This window comes from Lissotriton vulgaris, chromosome 6 (genome assembly GCF_964263255.1).
Source record: "Lissotriton vulgaris chromosome 6, aLisVul1.2, whole genome shotgun sequence".
Taxonomy (NCBI): Eukaryota; Metazoa; Chordata; class Amphibia; order Caudata; family Salamandridae; genus Lissotriton; species Lissotriton vulgaris.
The window spans coordinates 1,470,087,336-1,470,104,238 of record NC_141694.1 but is presented as its reverse complement, the minus strand read 5'-3'; the positions used below and the strand labels follow the sequence as shown (position 1 = coordinate 1,470,104,238).

Here is a 16,903-nt window from a genome sequence, read left to right as displayed (position 1 = left end):
AACACTTGAGTGTTGTATGGACGTAGTCCCACTTGTGAGTGATTAATAAACTTGTTCTTTGAATTCCAGCTTCAGTGCCAATCTCTATTTTGTTGGTCTATGGACCCGTGGACAAGATAAGGGTGAACCCTGCACCGGTGTGCCCATTAAAAGGCACATTTCCACATGGAGCCCCCACAGACCCCTGCCGTCTTCACATTTACCAGAAGGCCGCCACCACCTCACCCTCGAACTAGGACGGACCATCAATGCCTCCCTCCAATCCGGCACCTTCCCTGATAACTGGAAACAGGCAGATGTCAAGCCCCTCCTTAAGAATTCCACATCCAAACCTACGGACCTGAAGAACTACTGGCCCATCTCTCTGCTCCTGTTCGCCGTCAAAATCGCCGAAGAGTCGTAAATGCCCAGCTGACTGCATTTATCGAAGAGTACTCCATCCTAGATGCCTCCCAGTCCGGATTCCGCAGCAACCACAGCACCGAGACCTCCCTCATCGCCGCCACTGACGACATCCGCATGCTACTTGTCCATGGACACACATCGCCCTCATCCTACTAGACCTCTCCGCAGCCTTAGACACCCTCTCACATCACACCTTCACAGCCAGGCTGCGTGGCGCCGGGATACAAGGAAACACCCTCAACTGGATCCGATCATTCTCTCCGGCAGAACCCAGAGGATCAGACTCTCCCCTTTCATCTCCGAACCCACAGAGATCAACTGCGGAGTACCACAGGGATCATCGCTCAGCCCCACGCTCTTCAACATCTACACGGCCCCCCTCGCCGCCATCGTCAGACGGCATGGGCTCAACATTGTATCTTACGCCAATGACACCCAACTCATCCTCTCCCTCATGAAGGAACCCGAGGACACCAGGCTCAGCTACCAGGAAGGAATGAGGGACATTGTGACATGGATGAAGGACAGCTGCCTGAAGCTCAACACTGAGAAAACCAAGGTCCTCATCCTGGGTCCCTCGACCTTCGCCTGAGACAACACGTGGTGGCCCTCTGCCCTTGGGAGTCCTCCCACCCTACAGACCACACTCTGAACCTCGGCATCATCCTTGACTCCTCCCTCACCATAACACGCCAGATCAACGCCATCGCCTCCACCAGCTTCAACTGCCTCTGCGTCCTCCGAAAGACCTTCAAATGGATCCGCCTGAACTCAGAAAAACCGTCACCCACGCACTCATAACCAGCAGACTGTAGTACGGAAATGCCCTCTATGCCTGCATCAACTGACCCTTCTACACAAGCTCCAAACCATTCAGAATGCCGCGGCCAGACTCGTCCTCGGGACCCCTTGGCACAAACACATGACTCACCACCTTCGAGATGTACACTGGCTCCCGGTCGGGAAGAGAATAACCTACAAGCTTCTCACTCACGCCTACAAATCCCTCCACAACATCGGACTCAAATACCTCAACTATAGAGTCTGCTTCCACGCACCCAAAAGAACTCTCCGATCCGCCGACCTCACCCTAACGGAGACACCCCACATTCACAGAAGCAGAACAGGAGGACAGGCCTTCTCCTACATCGCAGCCAAAACCTGGAACGAGCTCCCGGCCAGCATCAGACGCTCCCCTAACCTACACATCTTTAGGAAGGACCTCAAGACACTGCTTTTTGACTGAGCCAGAGCTGCCTACCCCTTGAAGACCCCCCCCCCCCCCCCCTAACCACCGCAGCGCCTTAAGACACTCGCGGGTGAGTAGCGTGCTTTATTAAACTCTGATTGATTGAACTGGGGTGGTGAAGTGAGCTAAAGACGATGATGGATTCAACTCAGATCTTTGACTGGGGGTGAGTGCCTGAAAAGTTTCAGCGCTCCGTCCATCATCTCTTTGTGTTTGCTTTGTTCGCCCTAAGTTGGCAGGGTATGCCCAGACGTGGGTCTCTTGCTCACTTTACCACTGGATTGGAGCTAGACTGGCTGATGAGGGGTGTTACCCCGAAACCGGTCCCAGGAAGCTTGTTTCCGGTCCAGGGAAGTCCTGGGGTGGCAGTTCAGGCTGGACTGTTCCCATGAGGCACGGGGTAAAGGCTGATTTGCATATGGCTGGGTCTGAACTGGGGAGGCGATGTGAGCTAAAGAACGATGATGGATTCAACCCAGATCTGTAACTTGGGGTGAGTGCCTGAAAAGTTTCAGCGCTCTGTCCATCATTTCTTTGTGTTTGCTATGCCTTTTATCACGTCAGCAATTTCTGCGTCCGTTATGGGTCCATCCAACTGGTCGTGTAGTTCCGCTGTTAGGATTGGGAAGGACAGACGTTCCATGAACCGATATTCCACTGTGGTATTCGGCGGAGGTTCAGAGTTGTGGGTTCATGCGTAATACAACCGGAATTCCTTGTTTATGTCTCAGGGGTGCGTAACGGTGGTCAATGCGTAGTGCCTGAATGGTAATCTGGAAGTGTCTTTGTATTAGTTGCCAAGCAGGGAGACATCCAGATTTCTCTCCGTGCTTGTATGTTTATTATCAAAGGTGTGCCAAGCCTCTTCTGCAGGCCGGGAGTGGACAGTATTAGGATCGTATTTTTTGGGGCACAATCCGTTAATGTGCTGCAGTTACGATCTATTTATAGCGATAATGTGCCTCCCAGACATACCTTTTTAGTTGACTGCATAGTTGTAGTTTTATGGCAGAGGAATGCTTGTGCTTTCATCAAGACACCTCGAATGTAGGCTTTGCCTGCAGCCCAGAAAATTTGCTGTGAGGTGATGAAATGTTCATTAAGGGAAGTATAATCTTTGAGGAGTGCCTACAGTTGCCTCTTTTTATCCGGATGCCAATAGTATTCGATATTCATTCTTCAGAATCTGCCTATCTCGGAGTTGGTCCAACCATAGTGAGATTGGGGCGTGGTCCTAAATTGTACTCTCGCTGATTGCGCTATTTGGGGTTCAGAATGGCAGGAGCGTAAATCCACGAAGGTTATATGTGTTTTTATTGTTTTAGGCCCTCTGTATTTATTGTGCTCTTTATTTTGAGTGAGACCCCTGGCAAGGCAAATATGTAAATGCATATTTTTTAGATCAATCTTAATACACTTAATTTTACAGTTTTCAAGTATTCTTAAACTTGACATGGGCCTGTCACTTCATCAGATGCCATTTTTTAAGCCCCAGTTCATTTTAAGGGCTAACCGTTGACATTCCGTCAATAAAAAACAATTCAGCCTAGACCGAGGAGGCACTTATTAGAAGACATTTGAAACATCAGTAGTCCAATTCTTTGGCCAAATGTGACACATGAGGTATTATTGTTCATGCTTATGGGCCATTGTGTTGGTGAAATGGATTTCATAATGTCCTCTTCTCATTATGTACGTAGACTGAAACAGGTAAAACATGGGGTTGTATTTTTCTTTATTCTAGGTTTCTGGCAGTATTCTCTTTGTCCCACCCCTCTGCAAAGTGAAAAGCGATGTTCACCTGTCTTATTTTCTTACAAAAAGAGGAGTTTACAGATACTTATGATAAGAAACATCTCTTAATATCTCATATCATCTATTCCTATAACAACACTCACCTAACATTATTTAGACATCTTATTTCGATTACAACAAATAATTGCACATCACTGCAACAATTTACATTCTAGAGCGCCTCTAATAATTGATATTATAATTCGGTGTTACCTAGAAATGATATCTCCTTTTTCAGAACACCGAAACCAGGAGGTGGGGCCAGATTAATATGTGTGAAATTACTATTAGTAACTTTTCACACACACTTAGAGGTTTTCACCAATGGGGTTGACTTCTCTCTGGTAAAGTATAGGCAAAGCTAAAAAAGTTTATTCAACTTTTAAAAGAATAGTATAAATATTTTAATGTTAAATATTAACGTAAAGTATTTGTAAAATATTTTTAAACCCAAAACTCCAACATTAAGTAGAAATTGTATTTCAAATACATTAAAACGATCAAAAGTTATGTATAGATTTTATTTACTTTTTTTCCAAAAATAGAAGTTTTATTTTTTTTATACTTTAAAACGTTTAATAGAAAATCATATTAAATATTTATTTTTTCATTTTCTTTTTAAATGTTAAATATCATTTATATGTATTTTCAAAAGTCAAAAAAGTTACTGTATTTGAGCCATATTCCTGTGGGGATTTATTTTGCCTCTGCTATTTTCTATGACTGGGTGTTGCCGTCCAGTGGATGGCCATTTGTGATGCTGGACGCTCTCCCTGTCTGAATACAATTACAACTGTTTGAGGACCTCTTTTGGGTGTCGTAGTTTTAGAAGTGCCGTTTGTGAATCGCAATGGGATTAATCTTTCGTTGCTGGGTGTCTTTCCTTGCCTTGACTTCTCTTTAGCCCTCCAAAACCACTCCTTACTCCTCAGGAAACCACTCCTATTTAGTATTAATGTCGGCACAAAAATAGGCTAATGCAGGGTACTGTATGTGTTTCATCGTTACCGATGGCAACTTGAGACACTGTAGTCACAGGTGACATAAGGGCTCTTATATTTTTCCTGTCATGGCAACAGCCAGGAATGAGGAATGTGCACAGCACTGTTTCTTAAACAAACTGGTCCTCCTAGATAATTCAGGAAACATTTTCTCTTGTTTTAACTTGGGCAAGCACTCTCGTAAGTTATTGAGCAATCATACAATTACTTGTATAGCTTAATCCAAGCCATAAACCTGAAATGATGCCACTGGCAACTGTTTTTTTGTGATTACAAGACAATGTGTGACTGATGCCACGGTCTCCTTCCAAATGCAATTATGGTATGATTTGCATTTCTTCAAATGTGGCAGCAGTTTGTTGAGTATATTGCATTTTTACAACATAGATTGACATGGCTATAAATCTAGCTATATGTTGACAAAAATGTTCCAACTTACTGTTATGTTATATTCATAAATTCACGTTTTACACAGCCTTTCAATGCTTATTTGTGCCTGGATTTTGAGTGTTCTCCATGCCACTGAAGTCAAACTATCCTGGCTGATGAGGGCTGAAAGCCCAAATCCGGTCCTAGGATGCTTGTTTGCAGTCCAGGGAGGTCCTGAACCTGGCAGTTCGGGCTGGACTGTTCCCATTGGGTGCAGGGTCAAGGTTGATTTGCATATGGTTGGGTCCAAACTGGAATGGCATGGTGAGCAAATAAACGATGGATTTAGGCTCAGATCTCCGTACTGGGATGAATGTATGACATTGTTCTGCTTTCTGTCCATCAATTGTTCTTTTTGTATTTGGATTTTGAGTGAGCACTCCAGGAATAAAATGTATTATGAGGCAGCCAGCAGAAGGCGCCTCCTTTCATCCTGCAGGCTTCGCCACAAATGGTGGTAGAGTGGATCCTCTGTGTCATAGGTATGTGTTTTCACCTGCATGAAATTAGGCCTGGTGAGTAAGGTGTTGCTAAGTGCACATTTTGGCAACCCTTAAAATCACAGGTGTGATTTTGTGTGCCATCTACCAACTCTGTAGTTGTGAGCGGGGTCACACTGTAGAAAAAGTACCCATCTTAGACCACATTGGTCCCATTAGAGTTAAAGTTCAAATGAATACCATCACGACGCAATCCTGCTTCAACCCTGCTGTTTTGCTATGCCCTGCTTAATCATTCTTCAGTGACTAGAAAATAAGTCCTGTGGGAAAGGCCCCTTGGAGAAGAGGAGAGAGGTAGAGGGTGCAAGCCCCAAACGTAGAAACACATGTATCAAACAATTTTACATTCACAAACAGTGCAAATCGGTATTTCCGGCCGTTCGCGAATGCAAAATAGCCTTTCAAGATGTATGAAAGGCTTTGTAGTCGCAATTTTAGGTAATCGCAAATTTTTGCGATTACCTAAAATTGCAAATGCAAATAGGGAATTGCAATTTGCGAATCTGTAAGCACATGTACTGTGCATTTAGGAAATGCTATTACCATCGACTCCAAGTCAATGGTAACCATGTACAATTTTTGAAAAATGCATAAAAATGTACAGTAAGGTACATGTAAGTGCTGTGTAGCGCACACATGTACCTAGGGCATGTGTGCACTTTAAATGTGCACATTTCTTTTGGGGGTGCTTCGGGGTGACTTAGGCCCTTGGTTCTGCATTTCCTAATTTGCAATTACCAATTAGGTAATCGCAAATTAGTTAATGTAAAACCATTCTCACCTATGGGCCTTTAGGCACTAATGGAGTAGTATTACCTAATAGCTATTACTTCATTGTGATTGCGAATCTTTTGAAATCAATATTAGGTAATCGCTAGTTTCCTACATACTATTTTGCATTCCTTAAATAGCGATTACCTAAAATTCGCTATTAAAGGAACGCAAATTGGATTTTTGATACATCTGGCCTGTAGTCATGAGAGGAGCAAAGCAGAGGAGCTGTTCATGCTCAAAAGAAATATTTGAGGCAGGCTTTTTATCAAGCTGGATACAGGAGTGCTGAGCACTGCTCTATAATTCGACACTGTTCCAGGGACGTGCAGGAATTTCTTCACCAGCTATTGTTGGTTTGAAAGTCCTCTAAGTCCTCTCAGAAGGTAAGGAAAATGTCAGAGCAAATGTTAAACTTCCAGGTAATGCTCGTGAAAGGAAGAAAATGTCTGATAATTAGGTTACAAGGAATAGTTTCCTATTTGGCACACGTCAAACAACCACCAGAAATTACACATTAGTTGTCATGGTAAAACGGCACACCTCCTGTTGATTTCTGTGAATATCTTGGGTGTTTGACCAACTAATATTTGAACCTGTTCCCAGGGTCACAGCAACAGCAGCCAGTGTTGGAGCAGCTGGGGTGCCAGCTGGAGGAGTTCTCACCATTGCAATTATTTTGGAGGCCATTGGACTGCCCACAAACGATCTTTCGCTGATATTAGCTGTGGACTGGATTGTGTAAGTATCTTTCTCTGCCTCCTTTGTGGAATACAACTTGAAACACTTGATGATACCAGCTACTCATTGGCAGGGTTGGGTTGGGTCAGGCCTCTTTCCTCCTCAGACAGTAGTCATTGCTTCTGGTATGCATTGCTAAGGCTTTTGTCTGATATTTGAATGTGAGCTTCTCCTAACCTACCTGATCCCACTTGACATTGATAGAAGTTAATTAAAAAGGTTTCTGATTTATGCATGAATACAGTTGTTTATATAATTGTAGTGCGTGCTTTACATAAAAAGTCCTTGCCTGATAAGTTCTAAGTGGGGCTGAGCAGTTTGCCAGGGCCGGTTTCTGTTACCAGTCCGGCCCTGTGAAGAAATACCTTTGTGAAGCACTAAGGAACCTTCAAAATACCAAAAGGAAGACTGCAGAACCTCCACAATTCCCCTTCTGTGTGAGGTCCCTGAGAAGATGAACTTCAGTCATTCTGAAATGATGGTGCACTACCCAGTCATGTAACTCTTGCAGGTTTTTTACCAGGTGAATCCATTTAAGCTTCCCTTCCACCAAAAATATATTGCTCCCACATTTTTCTAACTAACCTAAGCATCCTCAGCCTAACATGTTCCTCACAGGAATTCCACAGGTCCAACACACAATCCTTGTAGTTTTGCTAACCTTTATCTAACGTGCTTACATTGATTTATGCTCCCTTTTCCAAAGAAGAGCTTTGCATGCTATTCTGATGTCACAACCATGCTATTTGGAAGAGAAGGAATTAGATGTTAGGACTGTCACCACAATCTGACATTTTATGAATCTGCCTCAGAATCCTACCCTCCACATATTCAGTCTTATTCTGAACTGAACACAGCTGACATACAGTGCTTCTGAAAAAAAGATAAACGATAGTGCCCTAAAGTGATTAAAAAACGCATATATATCCATATCCTCCTTATCTTTATAAAAGCTTTTTCTTGACCGTCTATTCCAAATTAAAATCTGAGTCATAGCACTTATATTTGTAACAGAGATCTTTACAAAAACTACAGTCAGTCAATCTGAGGACCAACTAGATTCACTTCTGCAACCTGAGAAGACATCTCAGGAGAGACAGAAACATTTAATATCCTGAACTTGTATTACCCTGTTAATGGTAATTGGAAGTCTGTTAGAGCTTCTAATATTACCTCCAACTATAATTTTAAGAACTCTTAACCTTTAGTACTTTTTATTCTGAATCAAGCTTTTCTAGCCCCAATTTCCCAAAAGTCATGCTTTAACTTTGGGTCAGCCTCATATACACCCACGCATTTTTTTCCATGGGGCAGTTTCTATTGCAAATTTGGATGTTGAAAATCTCAAACAAACTCTAGTACAGGCGAACCTTTTACTAGCACCAAGTCTGCCTCAAAAAGAGGACTCAATACAGTCAGATACGTACAGTAACTACTGCATGTACAAATTGGGCCAATTCCTCTCCTTGGCTCCCTGTTAGCCAGGCTACCCTAACATGGTTCAGAAGGGAAACCCAGAAGGAAAACTTGCAGACATCACATGATACAAGCGTCATGACCCAGTCCTAAATTCAATGTTTATGGGAAATATTGATAAGGTGAGCAAGAGACATTCAATTCGCCACATTCAATGAGCAAATCCTCCTGGTGTGAGCAACAGATGGGTTTTCTTTTTGAAAAAGAATGTTGGGATGTGAGGGAAAAACTTTCCTTGCATCCCAACATTATTTTTTAATTTCAGTGTGTCGTTCAGTGCGCTGATGTTACATTGATGTAAAGTGAAACCAGTCAGCACCCCCAGTGACAACTTGTTTCAATTTGAACGGTGCTCGTAAGCTTAACTCAGACCCTGAGCACTGACCCAAGCAGGATAATACTGCTGGAAAGGATGCAGTGTCCCCTTCCAGTGGTTCCTTTTCCTAGTTGACCACTCCTTGGGGCTCACCACAGAACTTCAAACCCTAAGCAGGAATCTACCCATCGGACACCAGGGAGTGAGGGAGCAGATCACCAGGTATGGGCAAGTACTCCCCCTCGATCCTCCAATTAAAAGAACCGTCTTTCTGCCCTCACTAGCCCATTAGACAATAGAGAAAAACCCAGCATTGGCATTGCCAATAGGTCTCGCCTTTTGGACCTTATAACTCCTGTGTCGCCATGCAGAACATTTTCCTGAGTGCTATGATGCGCAAAAACAACTTCTGCCTTACTTGAGAAAAGCGTACACAGGATAAATTAATTTAGAATTGGTTGGTGTTAGGCTACAGAAATAGTACTGCAAAATTGGTCATCCGGTCTCTGGCATAAATAGGTCAACAACAAAAAAACAGCAATAAACTACAGATTGCCTAAACTACTGGCACAAACTTCAGTGGTTAGTAGCCAAGCACTCAAACAGCTGTTTTTAAAAAAAAAAAAACTTGTTATTGTTTTCAGTGTTGTCACAGTACAGAATTTCAAGATGGCTTCTAATTACGATGTAAATCTTCAGTATACAATCAGTACATTTAGTCTGTTAGCATGCATTGCAACTCAGCTGTTGTTGAAACCCCACATATTAACCACATGGCCATTCTAATTGCTCCACTTCAGAACCCTCATCTTCCCGGTCTTGTGGTGGTTCACATATGTCTCCCCTAAATTTGTTCCATGCCCCCCAGATTTTACTCCACTTCCGGAGACACCCACGATTGATGAACACTGTTCTCTCAGCTATCATGGCCACATCCACAAACAGCTGTTTTTAAAGAAAATTGTTTATAGCGAGAGCGGGCTATCTTTGGGGCCCACCAGTAGGAGGGGCACTGACCACAGACACAGGAATGGTGTGATAAAGGCCGCTTTATTGGAGTCAGGTGCACCCTGCCTATTCCCCAACCTTGGCCTGTGCCGAACAAAACTAGGCCTAGATAAATATGTGAATGCCTAACAACCCCACCCCTACCCCTAACCGGATCCCCAACATTGCCACATCATACAACATCTTACAATATCCTGTCCGCAACAATACCCCCCCATGCCTACCAACTGTAAATGACCTCAGTGTCCCCCACCACCTACAGAAAAATCCCAGGCCTCCTCAAATATCCCCAACTACCCCCCGTTCTGAACTAGAAGAAACGCCTCATCTCCCTGTTGATCTTTCGCCTTGTCCTATCAATCGCCCCAGGGCGCTCCGCCCCCCCTCCAGAACCTTCTAGGAATAAATTCTGACGAAATCAAGTGGCAACCCACCCAATTCCTCTTAATCTCCAACAGGTCCCTCTTCATCTGTTTTACCAGTGCTAAACCCTTACACTGCACCAGGTAATTTTCGCCCAGATGAATAACTAACACATCCGTGGCTAGCCCATGGAACCTCTGCCACTGTGAATGAGACAAAGCATCAGCAATGTCATTGTCCACTCCCGGAACGTGGCGCGCATGAAACATAATGTCATTCTCCAAACAGCGCAGCACAAAAACTCTCATCAGCTTCAAAACCTGCGGGTCCCGGGCAGACTGCCTGTTCACCACGTGTACCACAGCCATGTTGTCCGCTCTGAACAACACCCTCTTGTGTGCCAACGCAGCCGCCCACACCTTGACTGCCACCAACAATGGAAACAACTCCAAGAAAGAGATGCTACGGCCCCCTGCCTGCCAATGCGCCGGCCGTTGCTCCGCGCACCACCGCCTGTCCCAATACAGGCCAAAGCCGCCGACACGCGCCGCACTGTAGTACAGCGTTACGTCCCACTCCCAGCCTTGCGCCATCGGCACACCATTGAACCTCTCTAGGAAAGCCCGCTACATCCGCAAGTCCTCCTTCACCCCTGCCGAAAGACGCACGTGTTGATGGGGAAGTGTCAAACCCGACAACGCCAAGCCCAACCTCCTACAGAAAGTACGACCCGGTCGCACCACGCGACAAGCGAAGTTAAGATGCCCCAAGAGGACCTGGACCTCCCGTACCAACACTTTCTGCTTGCCCAGCATGTCGCCCACTAATGCCAACATGACCGACCTCTTGTCCTCCGGCAGGCGTGCTTCCATGGCCGCTGAGTCGAGCTCTATACCGAGAAAGGACAACACAGTACTGGGACTGTGCGTCTTCTCTGGCGCCAGAGGAACCCCAAACTCCTCCATCATCCCCGCCAAACTGTCCAGCAGCCGCTGGCAGTCCATTGCACCAGGTCGCCCCACCAGGAAGAAGTCATCCAGGTATTGCGTCACCGCTTCAGAGCCTGTGCGCCTGGAAAAAGCCCACTGCAGAAAGGAACTGAATCGTTCGAACAACGCGCAGAAGATTGAGCACCCCATCGGCAATGCCTTGTCCACAAAAAAGCCACCGACGAGCTGAACTCCCAGTAACTGGTGGTCATCCGGGTGGACCGGGAGCAAGCGGAATGCCGACTTAATGTCACACTTCGCCATCATAGCGCCCCGTCCCACTCCCGCCACGAGCCTCCGCGCCACGTCCACTGATGAGTAAGACACCGACGCCACGTCAGCTGAGATGAAATCGTTGACTGACCACCCTGCCGGCCACGACAGGTGTTGTATCAGTCGGAACTGCCCCGGCTTCTTCTTGGGCACCACCCCAATCGGGGAGACTATCAAACCAGACAGTGGCGGTTCTACAAATAGGCCCACCATGCGGCCCTCCTTGACCTCCTTCAACAGCTTCTCCCTCACAATACCCTTGTGAGCGTTCACCGACTTCAGATTGTCCGCCCAGCACACATTCCGTGGGCCCTCATAGCCCAGCCGAAAACGCTCCCGGAACCCCTGACGCAAAACGGCCGCATCGTCCGCCCGCGTACGAGCCTTTTCCCCTAGTCCCCGACCCCCCCGTCCGCCCCCCCCCCTCCCCCCACCCTGTGAACCTCCGCTCTGCGTTCCTCCCTGCGTGGGCTGTTGTCCCGGCGGCCCGACGACACCCCAGCACCGTACCACTGGGTGCCGCCGCCCGCATTTGGAGCACTCGTGCCGGAAACGGCACGCTTGGCGGCCACATGCCCCTTTATTGAAATCCCAGCAGGCCCCAACCGGGTACTGCCCAGTGGACTCACCCTGCCCCACCCCACCTCGGGTGAGGCGAGACGAAAAAGGGGCTGGCGCGAGCGGCAGACCGCTGGCCGTATACACCGTACGCCCAAACTTTGCCCCGCCCATCGTTTGCTGGTAAAGATCCGAATCTCGTTCACCCCACTTCGCCTTCGGATCGGCTGCCATACGTGCCCGGAATTCCTCATCGTAGTGGGACCAGGCGTACCCACCATACTTCACCTTTGCCCTAAGCATGAGCGGATTTTGCGGATTGGCAATCCGCGAATTTTGCGGATTTGCGGATTCGCAATCCGCAAAATCCGCGAATTCCCGCGAATTTGCGGATTTTTTTTTTTTGTGTTCGCCCGTGTTTCTGCCAGTTCGCGAGGGTTTTTACAATTTCGCAATTTGCGAACTTACCTGTCGGGTCGCAAGTTTTGCGAACTTGTTGTTTCTACGTGTCCAGCCTGTTTGGGACACTCTTCTTCATCACTGCCACTCTCTGTCACCACTGCCACTCTCTGACTACTCATGCCACCCTCTGGCCCACCCATGCCACCCTCTGTTTCATCACTACACCCTCTGGTTGTCCAGTGTACATTATTTTCGGCAAAGCAAAGCACACCTTCCCTGCCTCAAGTGACCTGAATTAATTTGGGGCTGATTAATGTGTCACAGAATATTTTTTTAGCTGGCACCTGCTTCCTTAGTGCGCCCTGATTAGTGATCTTTTGCACTTGCTAAGTGCTTTCATTGTTGCAAAATTAGTTACAACACCTGCCCTGCCCCAACTGACAATAATGAATTAGGGGCTGATTAATGGATTTTAACTTCCAGCCTGGCTCCTGCTTGTCTCCCTTAGCTGTAATTCAGGACCTTTGTGGCATATGTGTAACTATTCTGAGGTTCAGAGCAGGGTCACATAATAGTTTCAACTGGCAACTGAACTCTGGAGGGGCCCCTCAGGAAGCACTACAGGAAATGGCTACTAATGATGTGCCTGAACTTTTGAACCTGGTAAGTAGTTACTTTCAGTTTTGCCAAGATCGTATTTCTGCAATTTTGCACTTATTCGCGGGGCGCGAACTCACGCGAACAGTGCGAGCAGTGCGAGCAAAATCCGCTGCTCGCGGATTTGCGGATTTTGCGGGAAATTCGCAAATCTCGCGGATTGCGGATTTCCCGAAAATCCGCAAAATCCGCGAGCGGAACGGATTTTCCGCCCACGCCTACTTTGCCCTCCGCACCACGTCCATGTACTTAAAAAGCGCAATGGACTGATCCGGAAATTTCTCACAATATACGCTGGCGTACATGAGGAAGGCTGCTGACCAATTGTCGATCGTCAAAGGAACCTTGGGGCGCCTCGCCAACTCTTGCTCCTCCTCCTGGACCCCTCCTTGGAAGTCAACTCCCTATGCAACAACTTCAAGATATCGATATATGCCCCCTTCCAGATCTTCTCCTTCGTCCCCGCCGACAGGTGCGACCCTAGCGGCTTGGTCACCCCCATGTACGGGAGCTTGCGCACCGGCACGACACAACTCTCCTTCCCTCCGGCAGCGCCTGCCCCCGCCTTTGCGTCCCCCGGTACCCGTGTGTTCGCCAGCGCCTGTCCCCGCGCTCCCCGACGCCGCCTCCCCGCCGACACCGCTCGCGCCGTCCATGCCCACTCCTGTGTCCTTCACGTAACAGCCCTTCACCAACCGCCCTCCTTCATCCCCTCCAGCATCCGTCCCCACGACACCTGCACACAGTGCCGCTTGCCCGCACCACTCCCCACTCCGCCTCCAACCTTACCTGGCATTAAGGTCGGCGTCCGCACTGGATCCCGCCGCCTAACCAGTTGAGCTGAGGGGGCCGTCACTCTGGGCGCGTCCTGCTGTGGCCGTACCTGTAACACACTGCCAACAAGATTACTCGGTCCCCCCTCCCGTATTTCCCCCTCCTCCTCAGACTCCGCCGCTCCAACATCCCGCACATCCCGCACACCCCGGCGGTCCTCCATGGACTCCAGCCGGCTCAACCCCGCCTTTTCCCTGCACACCTGCATCAAATCTACCAGGTCCACGCACTCACTCCCTTCCACCGCCGCACTCGCACCAAGCATTGAAGTGATTGGAACCGCAGGCACCACCCTCCCCCGGCGGCCGTCGCGACCCTCCGGGGGATGTGGGATGGCGGCGACACTTCCCGTCGCCACCCCAAGCTGTCCCATGGCATGTCCCACGTTGGAGCGCGACCGCCCGTACAAGGCAGAGCCGGCCCATTCCCTCGGTAGAGCGGAGTGCTGCTCACCCGAGCGCCTCGCCAACCTGTCCTGCCATAGAAAAAAGGTGGAGTCCAGCATGCCGAGGTGAAAAAGCCCCCCCTCCCTCCCCAAGAGCTGCCCTCGCCCCAACCGCTCTGCGCACCCCGTCCCCACCCAACTGAGTGACCTCCGCGCCGTGCGACCCAAACCCCTGCAGGCTCCCCCTGACCCCCACACCATCCCCTCCCCCACGCCGACCACTGCGGCCCCACTCCCCCTCCCTACCTCTTGTACCTCAACCCGGCCCCGCCTCCCCAATCCAGCACCCACCACTCCCCCCGCCTCCCCGCCCCGTCCACCCCCCCCCCCACCACACCCGGGCCCCAGCTCACCCCCCTTTGCTGCACCTCCCCCCTGCCCCCCGCGCCCTCCCCGGTGACGGAGACCTGCTCAGGCCCACCATGCTTGCCCCCTCCCCGACCATGACCCCCAATCCAGGTCGCTCCCCCAGAGTGGGCTAAAGAACGGTGATGGATTAAACCCAGATCTTTTGACTGGGTGTGAGTGTTTGATTGATTCAGATGCTCCGCCCATCACCACCCCCTTTTGTACCGGAGAATGAAAACACGGCGTAGCTTCATCATTCGAGAAGATGGAAATGTCATCTGTTTTTGAAGTAGACGCATGAAATAAGAATTCAAAACACTCTTTAATGAATATAAACAAGCTTTTATGTTTTGAAAGCAACTAATTTCTGAAAAGCGTGTACAAATGAACTGTAACTCCCCTCATTGGAAATTGTGTTAAGCTAGCTTCATCTGGTTTAAGGTGGAAGTAATTCAAACTTTTTGCGGTACAATGCCGGAAGGCAAAAACTATTTAACACTTACCAAATGAGCATTGTCAAGATATAGCCCTCAAGGGCAGCGTCCCAGGAGTAGTTTGTGTGGGCCGCCATGTAAACCAGTAAGCAAATGGCTTGCAGAAATGAAAGTTAAAGCATGTATAGCAAAAACAAGAAGCGCCCGCCATTAATCAATAAGGGCAGCCTCCCGGGAGTTATGTGTGTGAGAAGCCCCCGCCATTAATTATTAAGGGTAGCATCCTGGGAGTGGTGTGTGTAGGCCACTAACTAAACCAGGAAGCGCATGGCCCGCGGAAGAAATAAATGTGAAACCGAGCTGATGAAAAACAACAGCGAGTGAAAGCGGCTGAGCTGTGTTAATTAGTAACATGATCCAGGAATGCAACTGGCACTTTGCGCGCTGCTGCTTGCTCCCGAGACCCAAACGCCATGGGAGTGAACGTTTAGAGAAAAAACAAAACATGCACCCGTCTTAGGCCATTTGCATGCTTTTATTATTGAAAGCCACATGCAAAGGCCAATGGAATGTGTGAGAGTTGCCAGGCCCACACGATGACGTCTCGGGGAAGTTTGGAGTGCTCACAAGAAGCCTCCCATAGACCAGCGCATGCCCGATGCGCTAGGCTCGACCTAAAAATGGGTTGCTGGTCCTGCGGACCGGCATCGAGTCATGGCCCATACGATACTAGGAAAACAATTTTGTTTTTAAAGGGATGGTGGCGGCCCACTAAGGCTTTGCATCTTGCCCTTATCCTATAACAGGCCCAACAGACTTTCTGCACCCCGGAAGGGCGTTTGGTGGTCAACAGAAATCCCACTAGAAGGCCTTCCTGTAGAAGAACAAAATCAAAATGCTCACATTGACCCAGATTCTGTCTGCCCTTTATCCCGCTGACTGGATGTCATCCTTGGACCTGCAGAATGCAACTTTTCATATACCAGTCTTGTAGTCCCACAGATGTTCCCTACTGTTCAAGGTATGCCAGGAGCATTTTCAGTTTGCTGTTCCTCAATTCGACTTCACCAACGCCCCTCTTTTGTTCACTAAAGTGATGGCGGTGGATGATGCCCACCTGCAGAGGTCAGGATACCAGTGTTTCCCTACCTAGATGACTGGCTGTTAAAGGCGAGCTCTTCAGTCGTGGACCATCTCCAGATGCCTGCGAACCTCCTGACATCATTGGTGTTCACTACCAATGAGCCTAAGTCACACCTGACTCCTTCACAGAGGTTTCCAGTCATTGGAGCTATGTTGACCACCATGCAGTTCTGAGCCTTCCCGCTGCTGCAATTAGTCCAGGACATTCAGTCCTTGATTCTGATTTTTAAGCCTCAGCCATGGATCATGATGAGAGTGACTCTGAGGCTTCTTGGCCTCCTGCATGCTCCTTGTCAGGTACACCAGGTGGCACATGAAGACTCTGAAATGGAATCTGAAGTTCCATTGGGCCCAGCACCAAGGATATATGTGGGATATTATCCAGACCTTGGAGGAGACTGCTCTAAATCTGCTGTTGTTCCCTTCCTCACTCACCCAGAGCTGGTGGGGTGACAGACTCATCACTGCTAGGATAAATAGGCCTGGGAGAGGTGAAAATCAGTGAACTATGATCTGTGACAGAAGCCTGGTTCCACATCAGTTTGTTGGAGTAGCGGGCCGTTTATCTTGCTCTGAAGACCTTTCTGCCCTCCATCAAGGTGAGGCTGGTGTGGGTTCTCACTGACAACACTGCCATCTGCTATTGCAAAAAGGAGGGTGGAGTGGAGCCGTGCATCTGGTTTCTCTCTGCCTCTGGAGTTGGTTGGAGCGTCAGTGCATTTCCCTTATTGTGAACTACCTGGCAGAGTCCCTGCATGTCAGAGCAG

At 48.3% G+C, this 16,903-nt stretch overlaps 1 protein-coding gene across 1 annotated transcript in view; it reads left to right on the top strand.

Moving 5' to 3' along the window:
- Positions 1 to 16,903, top strand: part of SLC1A4 (solute carrier family 1 member 4) — a 253,524-nt gene that overhangs the window by 221,348 nt on the left and 15,273 nt on the right. Inside the window, exon 7 of the mRNA XM_086927601.1 lies at positions 6,756 to 6,890. Within this exon, the coding sequence (XP_086783727.1) occupies positions 6,756 to 6,890 (135 nt within the window). The remainder of the gene's footprint in view (positions 1 to 6,755; positions 6,891 to 16,903) is intronic.